Source organism: Puntigrus tetrazona, chromosome 5, assembly GCF_018831695.1.
Source record: "Puntigrus tetrazona isolate hp1 chromosome 5, ASM1883169v1, whole genome shotgun sequence".
Taxonomy (NCBI): domain Eukaryota; kingdom Metazoa; phylum Chordata; class Actinopteri; order Cypriniformes; family Cyprinidae; genus Puntigrus; species Puntigrus tetrazona.
Window position 1 is genome coordinate 18,847,786 of NC_056703.1, and position 21,013 is coordinate 18,868,798.

General features: G+C 37.4%; 1 protein-coding gene across 3 annotated transcripts; it reads left to right on the forward strand.

The window, feature by feature from the left end:
- The first annotated feature begins 150 nt into the window (after nucleotides 1–150).
- On the forward strand, nucleotides 151–19,656 carry cert1a (ceramide transporter 1a). 3 transcript variants are annotated; one of them, XM_043238781.1, is made up of 18 exons: nucleotides 151–282; nucleotides 1,330–1,464; nucleotides 3,766–3,882; nucleotides 9,107–9,214; nucleotides 9,327–9,465; nucleotides 10,798–10,881; nucleotides 11,354–11,511; nucleotides 14,191–14,283; nucleotides 14,373–14,459; nucleotides 15,223–15,312; nucleotides 15,597–15,674; nucleotides 15,812–15,907; nucleotides 16,443–16,575; nucleotides 16,671–16,741; nucleotides 16,834–16,962; nucleotides 17,082–17,211; nucleotides 18,471–18,608; nucleotides 18,701–19,656. In XM_043238781.1, the coding sequence occupies exons 1-17, from the start codon at nucleotides 196–198 to the stop codon at nucleotides 18,596–18,598; spliced, it is 1,863 nt and encodes a 620-aa protein (XP_043094716.1). In that variant the 5' UTR covers nucleotides 151–195; the 3' UTR covers nucleotides 18,599–18,608; nucleotides 18,701–19,656. The 3 variants fall into 3 exon arrangements, with proteins under 3 accessions (XP_043094716.1, XP_043094717.1, XP_043094718.1); XM_043238782.1 differs by lacking the exon at nucleotides 15,597–15,674; XM_043238783.1 differs by lacking the exons at nucleotides 151–282; nucleotides 1,330–1,464; nucleotides 3,766–3,882 and adding an exon at nucleotides 7,065–7,413.
- Nucleotides 19,657–21,013: the final 1,357 nt, after the last annotated feature.

Here is a 21,013-nt window from a genome sequence, read left to right on the forward strand (position 1 = left end):
TCAAAGACGCGATCGATGCGCGCGGATGTCGTCATCTGTTTGATCAGATGTTTGATACCGGAGTAGGATGGGCTTTCACACCTGAGCCGTAGCGACTTCGGGGCTAGTGTTTGTCTTGTGTCTGTTATCACGCGGTCGAGTAAAACTAAAAGCAGGACGACCGCGGACTTTTTTTTTTATTTTTTATTTTTCCTGATGTCGGACTGCAGCTCGTCGGGTTCAGATGAGGATTTGGACCCGGAGTTGGAGCTGCTGGACGAGCTCGGCGGCAAGCTCAGCAAGGTAACTTAAACAAACGAGTTACGCTTTTACGACGTCTCTTCCTTTTGCAGCAGGTTTTGTGGAAACTAAGGTTAGTCGGGTACTTTCGTTTGCTTACGAGTATCTGAACGTCGCAACTTGTTGGAAGTTTTGTGACTGCGCATGTTTGCCCTACCATTACAATCAGTAACATATGAGCGATGTCTGAATGAAGTATCGCAGGGTCTGCCGTCTACAACCGCTCTTAAAGATTCATTAAAGAAGCTCACTGATTCGGTCTGAGCGGTTCTCGAGTCGGTTATTTACCTCACGAGTCCTAAAATCGTCGCTTTCAGACAAGTCAAACTAGCCGAGTTAAAGTTACTGCGTTCTAGGCAATGTTTTAAGCTAAGAGATATGAAGAAATATTAGTAGCGCAAATAAAATAAACATTTACCTTCTAAATGACTTTGTAATGAGTATTGTAAGGTACATTTAAGGTGTGTGTGTGTTTCTATATATATATATATATATATATATATATATATATATATATATATATATATATATTGATGCAAAATGACTAAATGTATATGTGTGTGTATATATGTATATATATATGTGTATGTGTGTGTGTATATATATATATATATATATATATATATATATATATATATATATATATATATATATATATATATATATACACGATTTAAGAATCACACCAGATGATCCTAAATTAATGCATTTCTTTTAGATAATTGTTTTAAGCAACATAACAGTCATTTACATGATTTTAGGGAAATAATTTTTAAGAGTCTTTGTGAAAGTACGTCAATACATTTGGCATTTATAAGTTATATTTTCTGCCATATTTGTGGCAATGTGCAATCATGAACTTACAAGTTGTGTTGGGAAATTTAAACCGAATAACCTCCTTAAATGATTGTAGTTAAAGTCCTACTGAACTTTGAAGCTTGGAACCTTCAGGAAGGTTTAATCTTTATGTTGCCAAGTACTTGAAGTGATAAGTGTAAGCCCCATGATACGAAGCATGATTCGAATAACTAACTCTTTGTTTTTCTCCAGTGGACGAACTACATTCATGGATGGCAGGACCGCTGGATTGTGCTGAAGGGCAATATCCTGAGCTACTACAGGTCAGCAGATGAGAAGGAGTACGGCTGCAGAGGGTCCATCTGTCTCAGCAAGGCTGTCATCACCGTAAGTCTGGTCTGATCCGATCTGTAGAGTGTCATGTTTATCTGTGTGATTATCCTGACCGCAGTACCTTGACTTCACAGTGGTGTGAAGAGCTGATATGTACTGCAATGTGAAAGCATTTGAGCAGTAATGCTTCCTGCTCATCATGCAGTGCTTATGCGTCTGCTGCTGTTAGCTGGAAGCTGTCGTACTTGTTTTGGGGGTTTCACTTGAACAGCATGAATGTTTCAAGGTGGAAAGAGCAGAAAATGTGGTTAAGTAGGTTGTACAAGGGTACTCCAATGCTTCCTTTGAACAGACATATCCTAGCGTCATCCATACTAAACGCCCTGCAAAACCGCTCCTGAATACTTATTATCATTACGATAAAGATGATTATTCACAGAATGTTATTGATCTGGCTGTGCTAATATTATAAGGTGACGACACAACTTGAGTTAAACTAAACTGTGCAATGATAGTAATGAGTAGCTTTTAATAATTGATTAAACTTTCAAAATTGGCAGTGATTTTAAGCTGGGTAATCATTTTTTAATTATTATTTATAAAGGATCGGTTTTGCAACTTGACACAGCCATTAAACTAAATGAGCACTGAACTGACTTGAGCTGAATGGGTCTTCATTAACATCAACCGTTATTTCCTGTTTATTTCTGTGAAGCTGGTTTAAAACGATCTTCATTGTATGAGGTGCTAAAGCAATGCATGACTTCTCATGGGTTTTATTTTTGTACAAATAGATACATTTCCTTTTTTTTTTTGGTTACAAGGCCAGTAGATTTTTCTTTTCCTTTCAGAAAGTTTGTTATTTTCTGCTCAATGCAAGTTATTCTGTGTGGAATGTATTCCAGTCTCGTGTAAATTATAAATAAATAAAATAATGGTTATGGTCTGTGAGCAGAAGTTATGCATGTAGTGCAGGTTGTTTCGAGTGCAGAAGTTTTGGCAGCAAAACTGCAAGGAAATGTCCAACAAAGCACATTTTGTCTTCAGGTTGACATACTATTGCTACATTGTTCTAGTACTGAATGATTTGAAGTAGTCTCGAGGATTAGAGCAGGGAGAGCAGAACCACAGGAACGTCCTGTGAAGGCGAATATCATGTATCTCATTGTGAAAAAGGTGATCTGGGAGCAGTTCTTGCTTTGCTTGTTCCAGTAAAAATGGGCATATGTAAATAAAGAAAACCAGTTTGTAAAGTTTTGTTCCTATTAATTCCTGGAGACCTTTTGTAGAGTTTAAGGGATGTTCTTTGCCCTAAAAATGGCTGCTGTTAAACATGATGAGCAGTTTGGATCAAGACCTCCACAACATTGTTTTAGAATCCAGTTTTGATAGTTTTGACCGGTTCTTGAGGGATTTAATGAGGCAGTCTGATCCCAGAGTCAAATCTGGAATATCTGGGTTTGGTTGATTTCAATGTTTGAAGGAAAGAATATAGATGATCTGATAATGAATCAAACAGTGACTGAATTCAAACAGTGTCTCCACACTAAAAATTCAAAAGACAGCGCACCAAGCCTGTTATACCTGGCATCTTTTATACCTAAAATATTAAAATGGCTGTTAATGGTTTTACAACAATTCTTTTATGTAAAATTGTGCATATCATAAATTATTCGTTTAGTTATGTTTAGTTTAATTCAGTCATTTAATTCAACAACTTGATTTATTTTGAATATAGAATACAGCTTCTCTTCTACATCTGAAATGTCTTTTGGAAGTTTTCGTTAATTGCATGCCTTGTGTTCAGAAATGGTCATAAAAATAGCCATGAAAATGATGCTGACATGGCATTAAATAATGAATGAATAAATATTTTAAACGTTATTTTTATAATCATTAATTTAAATGTAAACATATACTAATTTAGTGACAGTCATATGTCATTGCGTGTAAGTGTTCAGGTTCATCAGATCCAGATGGCAATACCTGGTGGTTAAAAAAAAATAAATAAAAAAAAGTTCCAAACTATGGATCCTTTTTGCACTTCTTAAAACAGCTGTTTTTTTAGATAGCTGGTGGTTTCCTTTAGATTGTGTTTGAGGTGGTCAGCAGTTTTTGTTTTACTGTTATCTGTCATTTATAAAACTTTTCAGTGACCTATTCAGTGATGCAAATCTATGTGGTGGCGAGGAGTTGTTTATCAGGGACAGCAGGGAAAGGTGCTCCAAAAACATAATTGCAGACAGATTTGAATAAACAAACGTGGCCCATAAACTTTTTCCATTTTCCAGCATGTTCATTGTTACGATCTGTTTTTGTTTTTGATGTTCTCTTTTTTCTTTTTCTTTTTCCCAGCCTCACGAGTTTGATGAATGCCGTTTTGACATCAGCGTGAACGACAGCATCTGGTACCTGAGGGCTGAACATCCTTTGCTCCGGCAGCAGTGGATCGATACCGTTGAACTTCACAAGGTGAGTTCGTCAGAAGCGGCAAAGTCTCTAGATGAACTGCCGCTCTCTGTTAGTGAGTGATCAAGTGGAGGAACCTGATTGGGTGTTTTGTTTCTTTTGTTGAGGCTGGGAAGGTGTTGAAGGCATGGTTCAGTGGAATGTGTCCCTCATGCTTTTTTTTTTTTTTTTTTCTTGCTATCATTTCCTTGTTCTGTCATTTACAAGTACAGTGAGCCATTGTGAAATCAGTGGAGAATTCAAGCCGAATTTGTGTCATTTTCATAGTATAATTTGACAAAAGACTTATTTCCGTTGTTGAAGTTTGTGTTTTTAGGTATGATTTTTAGGTTGATTTTTAATTTTTGTATATATATTTTTTTTTCCCTAGAAAGATTGTATTTTCTACACACATCAAGTTATTGTATATATTTCTCATTAAAAAAAATACTACAGTAAAAAAAATATCCTGGTTATATGTACATGTAAAAAAAAATAGTTCATTTTAAAAGTTTATTTTATTAAATAATGCTCATTTTGCCTATATATTAATTTATGTGTTAAAAGTAATTAAATATGAAATTCACACATACATTGACTTGGATGCACCTTCACTTAGCATTTTTTGTTTTTCACTTATGAAGTAAAATAATAATGATAATCAAAAATGTCAAGGTCATGTAACAGTTTTGATATCAAAATCAGTCTGGTCTGATTGATATCAGTTTTGATATTAAAAATCCACAGTACAAGAAGGAAATTCTTAAAAGGCTAGGCTTGAAACTCACCAATAATGCAATGTTTATAAATTAATGATCAATGATAGACATGCTTTAGAAATACTATTTTCTTTAAAAGGCTTTAAAAAATATTGTAAAATGTAACACCATTTTAAAAAGTAAATAATTTATAACATTTTAATTAATATTTACACCTTATGGAATTTGTTCTTATTTATCCTTTTTTTTCCAATCAAAAACCTTCCAAGAATAAATTAAAATGAACAATATTTCCTTTTCTTTATCATGTCATTAAGCCTAGTATAATTCCTGTGTACTGCACCTGCCGTGTTGGCATTGTCCTTTGACCTATGACATACTAACAGAAACTGCAAACATGAGAACTGGTAACCAGTAAATTAATACCTCTGATTGACTTGTTGGCTAAAATTATTTAGCGTGAGATGAAAACAGGAGATTTATTGTGCAAGTGAAGTCTGTCAGTGGTTTGCAGAGTGACGTATCATGTCTTGAGAGAGATTTACAAAGGGAGGGTCCTGAGGAATGTGCTGATCTGAATGGCTCTCACATGAGTGAGCAGAACTGAACTCCATAAAATGAGTGGAGCTGTTTCTACACAGCTGGCGTTCGGATCCAGGAAAGGGTGTTTGTGTGTTGTTTTTTTCTGACAGTGAGTGGGAGCAGCTATTCCACATAGATTTCTTAAGAAAAGTATCAGTGTTTTTTTTTGTTGTTGTTGTTGCTAAAGCTGGTGGAATTATGTGAAATCAACATTGAGATTGGTTGCTAAATTTCCAAGTCCTTCAGTGAGTTCATTAATGCGTTTGTGAGGTTTTGGGAACATCGCGATCTGTAATGCAGCAGAAATGCGCGTTCCATGGTAGTTTTACTCTCATGGCCACTTCTACCATCTGCTGGTGAAGAGTGATATTGCTTTTTTTATGATAAGACTTAAAAAGCTGTTTTAAGACTTCAGAGGGGAGCCTTTATGGTATTTTAAAAGATAGAATCGTTCACCTAAAAATGAAAATGCAAGACTACGTCATTTACTCAAACTCTTCTTCCAAACACATGTTTTCAGTCTTTGGTTACGCAAAAAATAGTGTTTAACAGATGCTCTTTTTCCATTGGAGGGGAGGGGTTTGGAGCCTTCTTCAAAAAATAACAGAAAAACACAATAAAACTATCAAAAATTGCTCCATATGAATGATGAACTATATTCAAATCCCTTTGAAAGGATAAAGCAATATGATGTTGTTTGCTTGAGTATCTCCCACTCCGTCATTCATAGTTTCAGACCTGGACACGTTGCGTTGGGGGAAATTCAAGCGCTTGACTATTGCTGTAGTCTATCCATATACAGTAGCTTTATATAGTGTGTAATGAATAGCTTGTATGGGCCACTTTTATGGTGCAATTACTTTTTTTCGCTGCTTAACTGTCCCAGTCTCTGTTCTCTTTTATTGTATTGAAATGATTTCTGTTTTCCTGTTTAAAACTTCTTCCTACAACAGAAAAGAATTAAAATTTGTTTTGTTTTTTTTGTGAAATACATTTGTACAGTTACTCAAGTTACTTCTGCACATAATTAGTGTGGCAAATTTTTTTGCATGACTGTTACGTAGTCGCATAATTATATGTAGTATGTGTATACCGTAGCTATTGCCATAAAGATATGTAACATTTGATAGCCGTATCTATACCCTTCTCTCCACGTTCTCTTATATAAAGATCCATTCTTTTGACCCGTCTCAATTCTGCCGGGTAAGGCTTCAAATCTAAAAACGTTATTTGAATAACTAATCCCTCCAACAGAAGAGCGCAGTAGAGAAGCTGCTGGCGTTCAGGTCAGCGTTGTTTATCGCGACTCTTTATTTGCTGAGGTGAGCTGTTACGTGTACGCGTGCGTGGGTGATGCAGGCTGGGGTGGATGGGCATTTTCCACTCGCTGTCGTCCAGCTGCATGAATAATGCATGAGTATATTCAGTTATCTGAAGAGGCTGCTCGGAAAGCCCTCCGCGGCAAGAAGACTTCTGGACCAAAATAGAGGGCTTGATTGGATCGGGAGCTCGGTGGATTCAGGTGTTGCTGCTTTTCAAGAAGGCATGGATCCTTTTTAAGATGAGCGCTGAAATGAGGAGCACGCCACGAGACGGAGACGAGAGCACACGCCCAGCAGCATCTGATTTAACGCTCTCCTAGGCTCCTTAAAAGCACACGCTCTCACATTCACTTACACTTCTGGATTAGATGTAGCAGAGGTTCTGGATGATTTATGTTGATCTTATTGCAGTTAGGTGAGTGTAGCATGTGCAGCAGCTTTTAGAGTTTCAGTGTCTGTATGGTTTGCTTGAGCACTCTCTCTCTTGATCTCTCTCTCTCTTTTCTCTCTCTCTCTCTCTCTCTCTCTCCTCCACATGCTTTGCCGACCCACCCACAGTCTATCTGGCTTTATACTGCCTCAGAAACCCACCTCACATCATTTCTTTACAACATTTCCAACAGTAATGGCTGCACTTCTGCTTTAAAGCTGAGAAGGGAAAGTAACTTGCCTCCTTGTTGGTTCCCACTCGACCATGTGCTCGTGAAATTGAAATCTGGGAGTGTCCAGCAAGAGAACCGGGAATTCTTGAAGTATCCACAGAGAGGACTTGGTGTTCTTGCATTGTTTGGAGAAAGTACTGGGAATTCTGGGACGGTCCGGAGAGTGAGCATTTTTGGGAGTGTCTGGAAAGAGCGGTGGTCATGCTGGGGCCGAGCACTCAGGACTGCAGCAGTGCATTGTCCTGCTTTGGCTGCTGGAATGGGCGAATGGTGGGCTTCTGCACATTAGCATTTTAACTCTCACATCGTTTAATTGTTCACCATCCAGCACTCAACCATTCATGTTTTCATCACCATTAACATCTTTGCTGGCGTTTTCAGTTACAGTAATTGTTTCCATCATTCAAGGTTTGGGATGAAGTAGGACTGAATGGGTTATTCAAGCATTTATTTTGTTGAAATTTCTTTTTGTTGCAGTTTTTGTTTGTTCTGGGTTTTTTTTTTAATGGATGCTCCATTGAAATTGCATTTTAAAAAACTACCCAATCTGTCAATGGCTATTAATTAAAGCACTTTATAAAATTACGTCTTCCACAAGCCAAGTTTCAGCAGTTTTACGGTGTACTCATAGCAGGAATGAAGGCATGTTGAGTCGGGTAAAGTGCCTTCTGTTCTGACCAAATGAGAGTTAGGTGTTAGTACTGAATGCATTAAACGTGACCTTTTGCACCACTGTTCAGTGGTTTGGCATAAGACATATTTTAAACTTATGTTCTTGAAAATAAGTCTCTTATGCTTTCCAATGTTGCATTTACTTGATCAAACATATAGTAAGATATAAAAAAAATATAGTACTGTTGTGAAAAGCCATTACAGTTCACAATAACTATTTTCTGTTTTAATATATTTTCAAATGTAATTTATTCCTGCAGTGGAAAATGTTGAATTTTCAGCTGAAATTCTCTAGTCTTGCTTCTGACATCTAACATTTTAGTTTTGCTGCTTAATATTTATTATATTACATTTTTTATAACAGTGATGCTGTTTGATTTTTTTTTTTTTTTTTTTGATTAGTGAAAAAAGTTTAAAGAACAACATTTTTTTTTTCTGTATCAGATCTTTTAAAATAATAATGATGCAGAACTACATGTTACACACACTTTCAATCTGTATCTAGATTTATTTTTATCCATGATTATCCCCCCCTGACAACACCCCTGCCAGAAAATGCACTTAGATTATGATGATTCTCATGAGAGATCGAGATGGAGAAGGAATGTTTTTGGTCGTCCCTCTCCTTACAAAAAAGCCTACTTCCTGATTTGTCAGGTGGTGTGAGAGCCCAAAGCGGAAGTACTGTTAAAAAACCTTGCAACAGAAGTTGTGTTCCCTTGTGTTCAGACCATGTCCATCTTACGTCATTCAAAGAGGCAGGTGTATTCGTGTATATCATAGATGTAGTAATAACTGGAAATCTGTCTAAATCTGAATATCAAAAATTAAATGCATCAAAAATGTCAGTAAAGCCTTTTTAATGTTACAAAAAAATTCTATAATTTCTGTTATTTTGAACTGTCTATTCATTGACGAATTCTGGGTAAAAAGTATAATGTTTCTGACAAATGTATTAAACAGCACAACTGTTTTTAACATTGATTATTTTAAGAAATCTTTAAGCAGCATGCCACGCTGCCATTTATTGATGTTTCGGTCTCCGGGAAATTGTTGCATTTGAATAGCCCTGCCCTAAACTTTTGATTGGTAGAGTATATCATTCCCAATGTCCTCTACTGTGTAACTAATTAATTCATATTTAATGAAGCTTGTAATCCAGTATTAATGGAAACTAACAACCTTGCTATCCATTTCACCTACCAGCCTCTATTTGTTTGCTAGATTCAGAAATACTAGTATTCACTGTATAGCTCCAACCATGACTCTTTGTGCTGTATTTTGAATGCAGGCTGAGTCAGGTTATGGGTCAGAGAGCAGTTTACGTCGCCATGGCTCCCTGCTGTCCCTCACCTCTGCTGCCAGCGGCCTATCCACCGCCTCCGCGTCTTCCTTCAAGGTGAGTCTCAGCCTCTGCCTTCAGATCCAGAGCTTAAAAGATTGTATGTAGCCAAATGTCATGTCATGGGAGATTTCTTATAACAATTGTTCATTTACAAACTGTTGAACAGAAGGGATACAGCCTGCGGGAAAAGCTAGCAGAGATGGAGACCTTCCGGGATATTCTCTGCAGACAGGTGGACACACTGCAGAAGTATTTTGACAACTGCGCAGATATCGACAGTAAAGATGAACTCCACAGAGACAAAGGTGAGTAAATTTATTACATGGCAATTTTATTTGACGGAGGGCCCAATTTTTTAAAAGCCTTAGACTTTCATTCATCAATTATGATAATAATTTCAGCTGAAACAGGAAGACAGTGTGAGACATATTGAGCACCCCCTTTTTAAATAGTCAATAGCATTTTATTTATTTATTACATCTTGGGCCAGGGCTGTTGAGCTCAGCTCTGCATTTGTCAGCTTTATGACAGCCACGGTATAATAGATTATACCTTTTAGATTCTTTAGATGGACACACACATACAGGGGTTGGACAATGAAACTCAAACACTGGCCAATTTAATTTTCTAAATTTGACCAGCCAGGCGGCCAATCTTCTGATTACACATTCCACCAGTAAGAGTGAGTGTGAAGGTTTAGTTAGCAGAGTAAGCATAGTTTTGCTTAAAATATTGCAATGTACACAACATTATTGGTGACATATCAGAGTTCAAAAGAAGTCTTGCTGGCACATCTGTGACCCAGACAGCAAGTCTTTGTGATGTATCAAGAGCCACGGTATCCAGGGTAATGTCAGCATACCACCAAGAAGAACGAACCACATCCAACAGGAGTAACTGTGGACGCGAGAGGAAGCTGTCTGAAAGAGATGCCCGGGTGCTAACCTGGATCAAAAAACAGAAAACCACAGCTGCCCATCTCACTGCAGAATTAGATGTGCACCTCACCTCTTCTGCTTCCACCAAAAACTTTGGTCTTTTGGAAGCTCCACAGGGTCGATATACATGGCCGGTGCTGCTAAAGCCAAACCTTTGGTCAATCATGCCAATGCCAAACATTAGTTTCAATGGTGTCAGCAGCGAAAATCTTAGGCTGTGGACAATGTGAAATATGCATTGGTCTCTGAGTTCACCTTTCTCTTTCTTTCCCCACATTTGGGAGAGTTACAGTGTGGAGAAGCCCCAAAACAAGTGTACCACCCAGACTGTTGCATGCCCAGAGTGAAGGTTTAGGCTGCAATCTCGTGGCATTCCCTAAGCCCAATACTTGTGTTAGATGGGCATGTCCCTGCCAAGGACTATGTGCATCCAATGGTTGAAACATAGTATCCTGAAGGGGGTGCCGTGTATCAGGATGATAATGCACCAATACACACAGCAAGACTGGTGACAGACCGGTTTGATGAACTTGAAAGTGAAGTTGAAAATCTCCCACGGCCTTGTCACATATTTTGACTCTTTTGTTGTTGTTTTCATGTGTGTGTGTGTGTGTGTAAGTCTCTCCTGTGCAGAACTAACATAATTACAAACACTTTAATGCATGAACGTTATGGTGTTTTGGTATTTTCTTGTTTAAGTATCCGATGATGAGGAAGATTTTCCAACCTCACGGCCAGATGGAGATTATCTTCTTAACAACAACAACAGCAGCAAAGAGAAATGTGAGTTTTTCTTTTTGTTCAGTTTTTTTTTTTTTGGTGTACATCTTTGATATAAGCACATCCTCTCTTTGCCTAATACAGCAGTTGTTGAAACTGACCAAATTCTTGTGGTCCTTTCTGAGTGCAGCTTTATTCTCTTTTTTTATCATGTATACACAGTAATACATGGTAATGAATGCATAATAATTGATCATCATACATTTCATTTATAATAACTTACACAGCAATGAGCTGCAAAATGCAGTTAGTGGTAGCATCAGTTTGGTTTGTGTAAAGACAAAGTATTTTTTTTGGTGTAAATATTCCATTATGTCTGTGATGGTTGTAAGTAAATAACTTATCAATTATCAAAGGATAAAGTAGTAAGACACTAATACAAATGTAATTACACAACTGAAGTTCATTCAGAAGTAGAACTTCAGAAGTTTAAAACTTCTGTTATTTGATACTCATTTTGCTTGATTTCCCTCAGTGTTCTCTGTGGACAGCCTCAAAGGATCCTTAGGCATCGATTTCAAAGGTGAAGCCATCACATTTAAAGCTACCACAGCAGGAATATTGTCTACACTGTCCCACTGCATCGACATGTTGGTCAAAAGAGAAGAAAGCTGGCAAAGACGACTTGATAAGGTAGTGTGCAGCTGTAATTAAAAGTACATTTTATCCCCCAAAAAACACCCTGTTATCAGAAAGAGAGATTTTGAAGATGGTAAGATTTTTTTTCAAAAGAAAGTGATGCATTGTAGATCAAATGTATGCAGTCTTATTTAATTTATTTAATTTAATTCTTAGTTATTTATTATATATATATATATATATATATATATATATATATATATATATATATATATATATATATATATATATATATATATATATATATATATATAGGAAATAATCTTAAATCATTTACTAATGTATAATTCTATTGATATACCTTGGTAATCAGTTTTTCTTTACTGCTGTGTTACTATTTGTTTCTTTTTAAAATACATTGATCTTCCCACGAAAATAGCCATAGGTGCTGGTATGCAAATAAATCAATTTTTTGCATTTTAAATCCTCTGAATTTTTACCATAGCTTTGTGTAAGTAACAGACCTTGGTTGAGTGTATTATAGAAAACAACAGCATAAATTTGAGAGTATCTCCTTTGAAAACAAAAAAAAGTAATGGGTTGGAAACAATATGAGAATGGGTCAATTATGACCTATCCCTAATAATTCTGGTTTTGCAGAAAATATTGATAGTTGGGTCACTATCAAACACTTTTGTCCTATTGGAACTACTGGATGCATTTCAGTGCAAATAAAGCATTCAGTGTCAAGCAGCTCTGCAATTTTTTCACAAGCTTAATCTGGGCTCAATTTACATACCCATACACTTCCCACATAACACCTTAATTACTGGATGAGTCACAAAAACGCATCCATTAAAACAAAAGTGCATCTACTGTAGTTTCCGGAAGCCTTGCATTCTTCCCAGCGCCACTTTATGTGGGAGCACATCTCCAAAGCCACACGTCATTAGCATCTTAGTGTAAAGCTTCTGCTTGCACTTGCTCGGCCAGTTTTTCCATCTACAGTCCAGCCCCCGGTATGTCATGAGCCAGGAAGCAGCTTCTTGAATTCCAGCCGCCACAGAGAATCTGGACGAGTTTGATTTTACAGTGTGATTACAGCCATTCACTAGGACTTGATGGACCTTTGAGCAGAATAAAGCTTTTTGCAAAGTAAACAGCGTTTCACATTTCTGAGGACACTGTGTTGTGATGTTAGCAACGGGACTGTAGAGGATGACTACATTGTACAGCGCTTCAGCGTTGAAGCCGTGGCAGAACTGGGTGGCTGGATCTCTTCAGAGTGCTAATGAAAACTGGATTCCTCTGTGTACACACAGCAGCTTGTACTCTGTAGGTTTGGCATGCTTTTTATTCAGTTCACTGGTTTTTTGCTGCTGCTTAGTGTTTAAGTGGTAAAAGGATTTACTTGAAAATGTGTTTTAGTCTTGACATGTTTTAGTCGTCCACGTGTGCTGCATAACTGTATGTCTTTTCAACTAAATTCTGCCATTGCAGAGATTAGTAGAGTCACGTTGACGGTTGTTATCACCTGTCATATAAGCCGGGTGTTGTCAGTAATTGTCTCTCGTGACATCTTCTAGAGAGAGAGAAAGAGGTGTTTCAATGCTCAAGAATCCACACCTGTCAGTTTAAGAACCAATCTGATTTATAATGCAAGAACATTATGCACCAATTACTCATCTGAAACACCCAAAGCTGCTCAATGAGCCAACCACTTTTCAGTGAAGGTTTCATGTTGTAGCTAAAGGTTCTGCTTCAGGTGAGTTATTTAAAGAAAGTTTTGGTGATATTAAATAGCTTGCAGAAAGCTAGCTTCATAAGTCTAGAAAGCTGGTGATATGGGCTGCACCCTTTTTTTAGACGAATGATCTTTCAAAGAGGCAAGACACAATGGTATCTTCAATGGCATCTGTAGTAGAATTGACAATTTGAAATGGGTGTGTTTGCTTAAGCTTAAGCATGAAACCACAAGTGGAGCTGTCAGGGTTCATGTGTCACGTGATTGGTCTGCTTCTTTATTTGGATCCTAAACAGGCATTTCTTGGATTAGTTTGTAAGCAAGCTTTGTTTAGCAACCAGAAAATTACAGAACTCTAAACATCTTGCCCAGTCTAAAAGGTTTAGAGGAACACTCCACTCCACAGTGGTCTAATTGGAAGATCAGTAATCTATGCTTAAAGTGCTATTGCTAGACCCAGAGAATGGCTGAATAGATTCCAAAACAGTAAAACTCAACTTATTAACTCTGGGGGAGTTTGAGCCTATTTCCAAAAAAAGTGTAATGCTCCTTTAGACACTAGGCAGTCATAAGAATGTTTTTTTTTTTTTTTTATAATTTATTATTATATATTTATTAATTTAGCTGAATAAATTAGCTTTCCATTAGTTAGGATAGGACAATATTTGGCCGAGAAAACTGTTTGAAAATCTGGAATCTGAGGGTGAAAAAAATGTAAATAAATAAATGAAAAATTTGAATCACCGTTTTCTGAATTAAGTTCTTAGTAATGCATGCAGCATAGCTTTATGGGATATGATCTTTACTTGATATCCTAATGATTTTTAAAATACATGATGATTGTGACTGTATTGTTGGTTATTGCTACAAATAATTCTGTACTACTTATGACTTAATTAAATATTTTTGTGAGCCGTTTAAGATCTTCTTGAGTGCGTTGTGACCTCTACTGGATATAGTATGAGTAACGTTCTTTTATCATTTATAAGGAAATTGAAAGGAGAAGACGTGCTGAAGATGCCTATAAAGCTGCACTGACAGAGCTGAAAAAGAAGCCTCATTATGGAGGACCAGACTATGAAGTGCGTCCACAGCCTTTTATTCACACTGTCTTTTCCATCTTTGGTTCAACACACACCCTCCTTCTTACTGAGATATTCTCTCTGTGCAGGAAGGACCAAACAGTCTGATCAATGAAGAGGAGTTCTTCGATGCTGTGGAAGCTGCATTGGATAAGCATGACCAGATTGAAGAGCAAGTAATAATCCAGCCATTTATTTATTTATTTTTTTTTTTATCATTTAGAACTTTTGCATAGCTTTGTATTTGTAAGGCATTCATTTGAAGTAAAGGCATTCAATTAGATACAATGGCTCCATTTCTGTGAAATTGACTTTGATTACATCATCGTGACCTTTGAAGTGTGTGTGTATATACATAAGCATTAGGTTTGGCTTGCAGTTATGTGGAAAAACTGGGAAAAGTGGTCAGATTGGCCTAGCGGTTAGCAAACATGCTATGTTGCTTTTGTAACCTTTAAGGAGCTCCAATCAAATTTAGCCAAGTCCCAATTTTTTTTTGGTTCATGCATACAAAAAAAATATATAAATACATTAAAAATGAGCTAGTCATTTCAATAAGTTGGTTTAGTCAGATTTGAGACTAGCTTACACCAAGAAAGTTAACAGTAGCTATATTGTTTTATTAATCATTCTAAACGTGTGTGAATTGCGAGGTTCACGTCACAGGTGTTACAATAACAACCCAGAGGAGCAGCATCTTTAAAATCACATTAGCAGCTTTTTTCCTAGTTGAATCATAAAAACATTGACAGTCAATTGACTTTAAAGAGCTTGAGCATTTAAAGTGGCAGCAGACACAACTAAACAGAACATTTAACATAAAACGCAATTTGTTGATATATAAACTGACCACTAGTTGCAAAACAGAGCTGATAATGAATGTAGACCCCACCGAATTTTTCTGTCCATATATATGAAAGTTGCTGTCATGTTTTGCAGTCCCAGGCAGAAAGGAGCAGGGTATCTCGACAAATGTCCCTCACTCCAGACACCTATTCCTCCATCAGCACTCAGAAATACTTGACTAAGGTAAGTCAGACCACTATGGCTCACCCACACAAGCACACACTCCTACACACTCACTTTATCAAAACACATTTGCTTCTTCGTGACCGATTATGCAATTCTGTCATTGCTGATGGTGGATCTGCTGCGTGAAATCTTCGGGGCTTTTACATTTGCGAAGCTGACTTTGTTCTTCCAGTCCCTTCCGCTGAAGTTTGATCTGCTCTGTATTCTCTGGGTGATGATGAGATATTTTTTCTTCTGTTTCCCTTGACCTATTTCCCTCTGGCTCTCTCACTTCGGTTCAGCCTCACAGCCACACTTCCTCCTTGTCGTCCATTGAACTTATAAGCGCCTCCGATGATGTGCACAGGTTCAGTGCTCAGGTAAAGATACGACACTACACTTACGCGGATGAACTACTGCCGTGTGATTCTGAATTTGAATAAATGTAGCTGATGCATTTTTTTTTTGCTTGTTTACTTTAGTATATAACACTTTGTACATCTTGTTTTGTTCACAGGTTGAGGAGATGGTGCAGAGCCACATGACTTATTCTTTACAGGATGTGGGTGGAGATGCTAACTGGCAGCTGGTTGTTGAAGAAGGGGATATGAAGGTGAGGCGCGTTGAGCTGTTTCTATGGTAGCTGGTTTCCATATCAGAGTGAAAAATATAAATGATAAATGAGACTTTACATCTTATAATTTGTGTTTTTCTTCCCTGTAAGCATGTGTTTTTATATGTTTATCTATATAAATTGTTACAAACATTTGGGGTTGGATAGGTTTTTTTTTAAAGAATTATCTTATGCTCACCAAGGCTGCAGTTTATATACTGAAAAATGCTGTATGAGTAATACATGTATTATTTTTATGTTTAATTATTGTATCTTTACTGTGGAAAAATACTGAATAGTAGTGTGTGTGTGTGTGTGTGTGTGTGTAGTTTCTGGTTCGGTCACAGAACAGAAGAATATGCAAAGAACCTTGACACCTGTGTATATCATCTTCAGGATAGAGTTTGGGACATTCATATTTTTCAGCAAACTATCCTTTTTAACCCTTTGTTGTTCTTCTTTCCAGTAGAGGCCATCATTTGGTGTATGTGCAGTTCTGTCATTATGAACATATGTTTGAATATGTTTTTTGCAGGTGTACAGGAGGGAGGTGGAGGAGAACGGCATTGTTCTGGATCCTCTCAAAGCTACTCACTCTGTCAGAGGGGTCACAGGACACGAGGTCTGCCACTACTTTTGGGACACAGCTTTTCGGAACGACTGGGAGAGTATGTTCACTTCACTGCATCATTCTGCCTTTTAGATCTTCTGCTCTTTATATTGTGAGAATGAGAATAGGCTTACCTTTTATTGTTTTTAACAGCAACCGTCGAAAGCTTTCAAGTGGTTGAGACACTCTCAGATAAAGCGGTCATCATTCATCAGACACACAAGGTAGAACACTTCCACTATAAAATATTCACTATTGCATCATGGGTGATCATTAGATTTCAGGGTTTTTTTTTTCCCTCACTACTCTGTTGCAGAGGGTATGGCCTGCTTCCCAGAGAGATGTGCTTTACGTATCAGTTATCCGTAAAATTCTCTCCACCAATGAGAATGATCCAGACACCTGGCTGGTGTGCAACTTCTCAGTGGATCACGACAGCTATCCAGTAAGTACCAAGATTAAATTATCTTTTGAAATGCAATTTGACATTATTGACACACATTGTTCAACGTTAGCAGTATACAGTAAGCTGTGCATCGGTAACCGAAACCATGTTTTCTCCAGCCGTCTGCTAGATGCATTCGTGCCAAAATCAATGTAGCCATGATCTGTCAAACCCTAATCAGCCCACCAGAGGGAGACAAAGAGATCACCAGAGACAACATCCTCTGTAAAATCACATATGTAGCCAATGGTAAGTCTTGGGGATGTTTGGTCCTCCTAATTAAAGATTGAAACCTGCAAAAGAAAGAGAGAGAATGAAAAGAGAAAGAGACAAAAAATAGAAAATAGGAAATTTACTGCATTTAAACTCAAACAGGCTGTTCGTCGGCTGATAAAAGGTTTAAGACCATAGACTGCATGTCATTGTTCTTCAGGCAGTAACACTGTCATGATTTCCTGATATCTCATTTTCCTGTCTTTGAGTGTGACGGGATTGTTGAGCCCCACTGGAATCATGTCATCACTGCCGAGTTTAAACTCAGCAAGACAATTATTTCCTTGAAGACACAGACTGACCCTCGACCCAAATAAAGGCCCTCACTGATGCTGACTGCAGCCCAATGGCTATAAGACAGCATCCGTGAGAGAAGAGCTTCAAGAACAGAAAACATCCACGTCTCCTCCCACGACACAAACTTGCCCAGGGCACTGAAAAGTGGAAGAAAGTTTTATTCTCTGATGAGAAAAAGTTAGCCTGGTCCTGATGGCTTCCATCATTACTGGCATGTCAAAGAGATCCCTGAACATGTTTTCTTCACGGCACAGTGGAGGAGGCTCCATGATCTGGTCTTTTTCCTTCAATGGGATAATGGATGTTCAGGTTGTGCAGGGCGTCAGACGGCGGTGGAGTATGTGGACATGATGCAGGAACATCTCTCTCGACTGAGGACCTTGTCTGAGCAGTAATGAGCGGCTCTTTAAACAATTCAACACTGTAGATCACAACAACCAGGAGTATAAGGTTCCCCTGACCTTTTTTGGTTCTACAACTTAAATTTTTTTGTCCCATCACTCTCAGGATCTTTTAGGAATTGTGAAATGAATGTTTTACTGAGTTTGACTTCAGCAGTGTTCAGCGTGTTTTGAGAGCACTTGCTTGTGTGCCTAAATCCCCACACGCTCAAAGACAGAAAGACTTTTTGTCTTTGCCGTCAACAAACCATGACAGCACTACTGCCTGAAAAACAATGACATGAAAGACGTATTTTTGTGCAGATTTGAACTTTTTAAGGCTATGGTCTTAAACTTCTGATCTGCCAGTAAACGGCCTATTCTTTACTTTTTGTCTCTTGGTCCTGTTTCTTCTTGTGGTATTTTGAAGCCGTAATTACAGCCTGGTTCCGATCCACCAGCATGAAATATGAATATTTTTTCCAGAAGTATATTAGAATGATTTCTGAAAAATCATATAACATCTATCACATTAATGATGTTTATGTAATCCTACAGTAAATCCTGGTGGTTGGGCCCCTGCCTCAGTCTTACGAGCCGTAGCCAAGAGAGAATACCCCAAATTCCTCAAACGCTTCACCTCGTATGTTCAAGAGAAGACCAGCAGTGAGGCTATTCTCTTCTGAGCAACACCAGGTAAGTGACACCTTAAAAAAAAAAAAAGCAACCATTTTCACCTATAAATGAATATTGAACATTTATACAAAATGTTTTTTCTCATCTTCCAGGATGTTCAATCTACATTTCCAGTTCGCTTTGACGCCTTATACACATCCCTCACAACAAAGAGCTGTTCTGCCCAAGTGCTCTTGACACTCTTCAGAAACCTTTTCAAACCGTGTCTATACAGACTGAACAACAGTCAAAATGGTACAAAAAGCACCTTTTTAAAAAGTACAAACACACTAGAATAACCAAAACAGCCTGTTCCTTTTAAAAAGGCCTAATGTGTTTTCCCTAAATGAGCTATATGGCTCGGGTTTTGTTAAAGTGTTTTACGTTTTTGTAAATATCTGATCATAGTTTGAGGTCTGACTATGGTCTTGATGTGAGATATATATATATACACACACACACACACACACACACACACACTTGATGCCTTTACATGAGATTTTTTTTCACTGGCCTTGTCCAATAGCCATTTCTCTTAAGAAGACCCTTTCTAGCCCTGATGATCAAGATGACATCAAACTTCAGTCTTAAGATCTTTTGTACAGTTAGCTAAACTAAATGTTTAAGATTATATAAACATGAAGGCATTACCCATTTTTGTCATTGATAAATGTGGCTTTAGGCAAAGTGTACATTTAATGGGAACTGCTTGTATAAGACAATAATCAACATATAGGGAGGGTGATAGACCTGTGAAAAGTTGGTAGTGACATAATAGGCCATAATTGCCTTTCTTTTCAGTTTTTTTTCTTTCTTGTTTTTAAGCCATTATGTTTTAATTTCCAGACGTTTAAAAAAAATGTCTGCCTTTTTTGGGCCCAATAACATCAATCTAAATGACATCATTCCACTTCTAGTTCATCACTGCCTACTGGGCTTCCATCTAGAAAATCTATGTAGTATTACCAAACCTGAATGACTTATCAATGAAACAAAAATATATATATATATATATATATATTGAGAGGACTTTTCTCTGTACATCAATGGTTACCAGCATTCTTGAAATATTTTTACCAGCATTTTTTTTTTTTTTTTTTTTAAATTCATTCAGGTTTGGAACAATGCAAGTAAATGATTCGTATTTTTGATTGAACTGCCCCTTTTAAAAAGGGTTTGAGGTCATGATTTCTTAGATGATTTATGTTGAATTTGTTTTCTTGAAAACGGCACTAAACAATTGGTTTTAATTCCTGCCACAGTCTTTTCCTAACACTTCTTATACTTGAGTTCATAACAGCTGATTTGAAGTATGTTTCAAGTTATACATGTATTGCATCACTTGCCTGCCACTACAGATTTGCTGCTGCAGTTCTGCTTCGAGCACTTTTATATTGAGTTTAATCCACTTTGTTCATGACAGCAAGAATGAGAAACATTCTAAACTTTGATTTTATTGTGAGATGGGTCTACAAACATTCAATGCTTTTTGGAAAAAAAACAAAACAAGACTTGTAAATGACTTCTTTCTACATGTATCACCAACTTATTAATGAAACCAAATTTTATGAAAACTTTCACTCGTTTTTTCTTATAGTTTGTTCATCTCACTTAAGGATGATTTGTGTGTTGAGGTACAGTGTAATAAATTGTTCAGTATCCTATGAGCTCACTGTACTGTGTATGACGGTGTAGAAACCTTTCCAATCACGCTGAGCGGACGACTGACGAACCCATGGGCCGATATGGCATCATATGCATGAGATAGGGTTACTGTTCGAGATAAGCGTGATGGGAGGAGTAACACGGTTGGCGCTCCGAGATTAACGTGTGTGTAAAGCCCGTTTCATCCCTGCAGGTCTGTCTGGGGCCTCGCTGAGGTTAAGCCAATCAGCAGTCAGTGTCCTGGTGAGATGTGATGCAGGGCGAGCTGATTGGCCGGCTCACACTCTGGTGAGGCAAGAGCCTATAATGACGTTGCCTCAGGAGAACTCGAACATCTCACCACCCTCAGGTCTCAAACACACAAATAACCTCAATCTAACAGCTGTGCTTTTTTTAAAAGTGAACATTTTAATGGTTCAATTCTTCGATAGATACAGTTCACCCTTTTATTTTTAATTTAATACCAAATAATGATTTATTTGGTGCCCTTTTTTGGTTCTTGGGCTTTCACTTTATTATTTTTTTCTTTTAGCGTAAACTCAATTTTTAACAACATACAAGAGGAAAAAAAAAAAACTAACTGGGTAATATACTATCTTAATGCTTGCATGTAAACAATTGGCAAAATGAACTGTAATTCTCTGAGGAGTTTTTTATTGATTTTAAAAAGTGCATGACTCTCTAAATCTAAATTCTAAAAATCCCAAAAGGTTTGATAAGGTATTAACAATATTCTCTAATCCCGTTTCTTAAACTGTGGT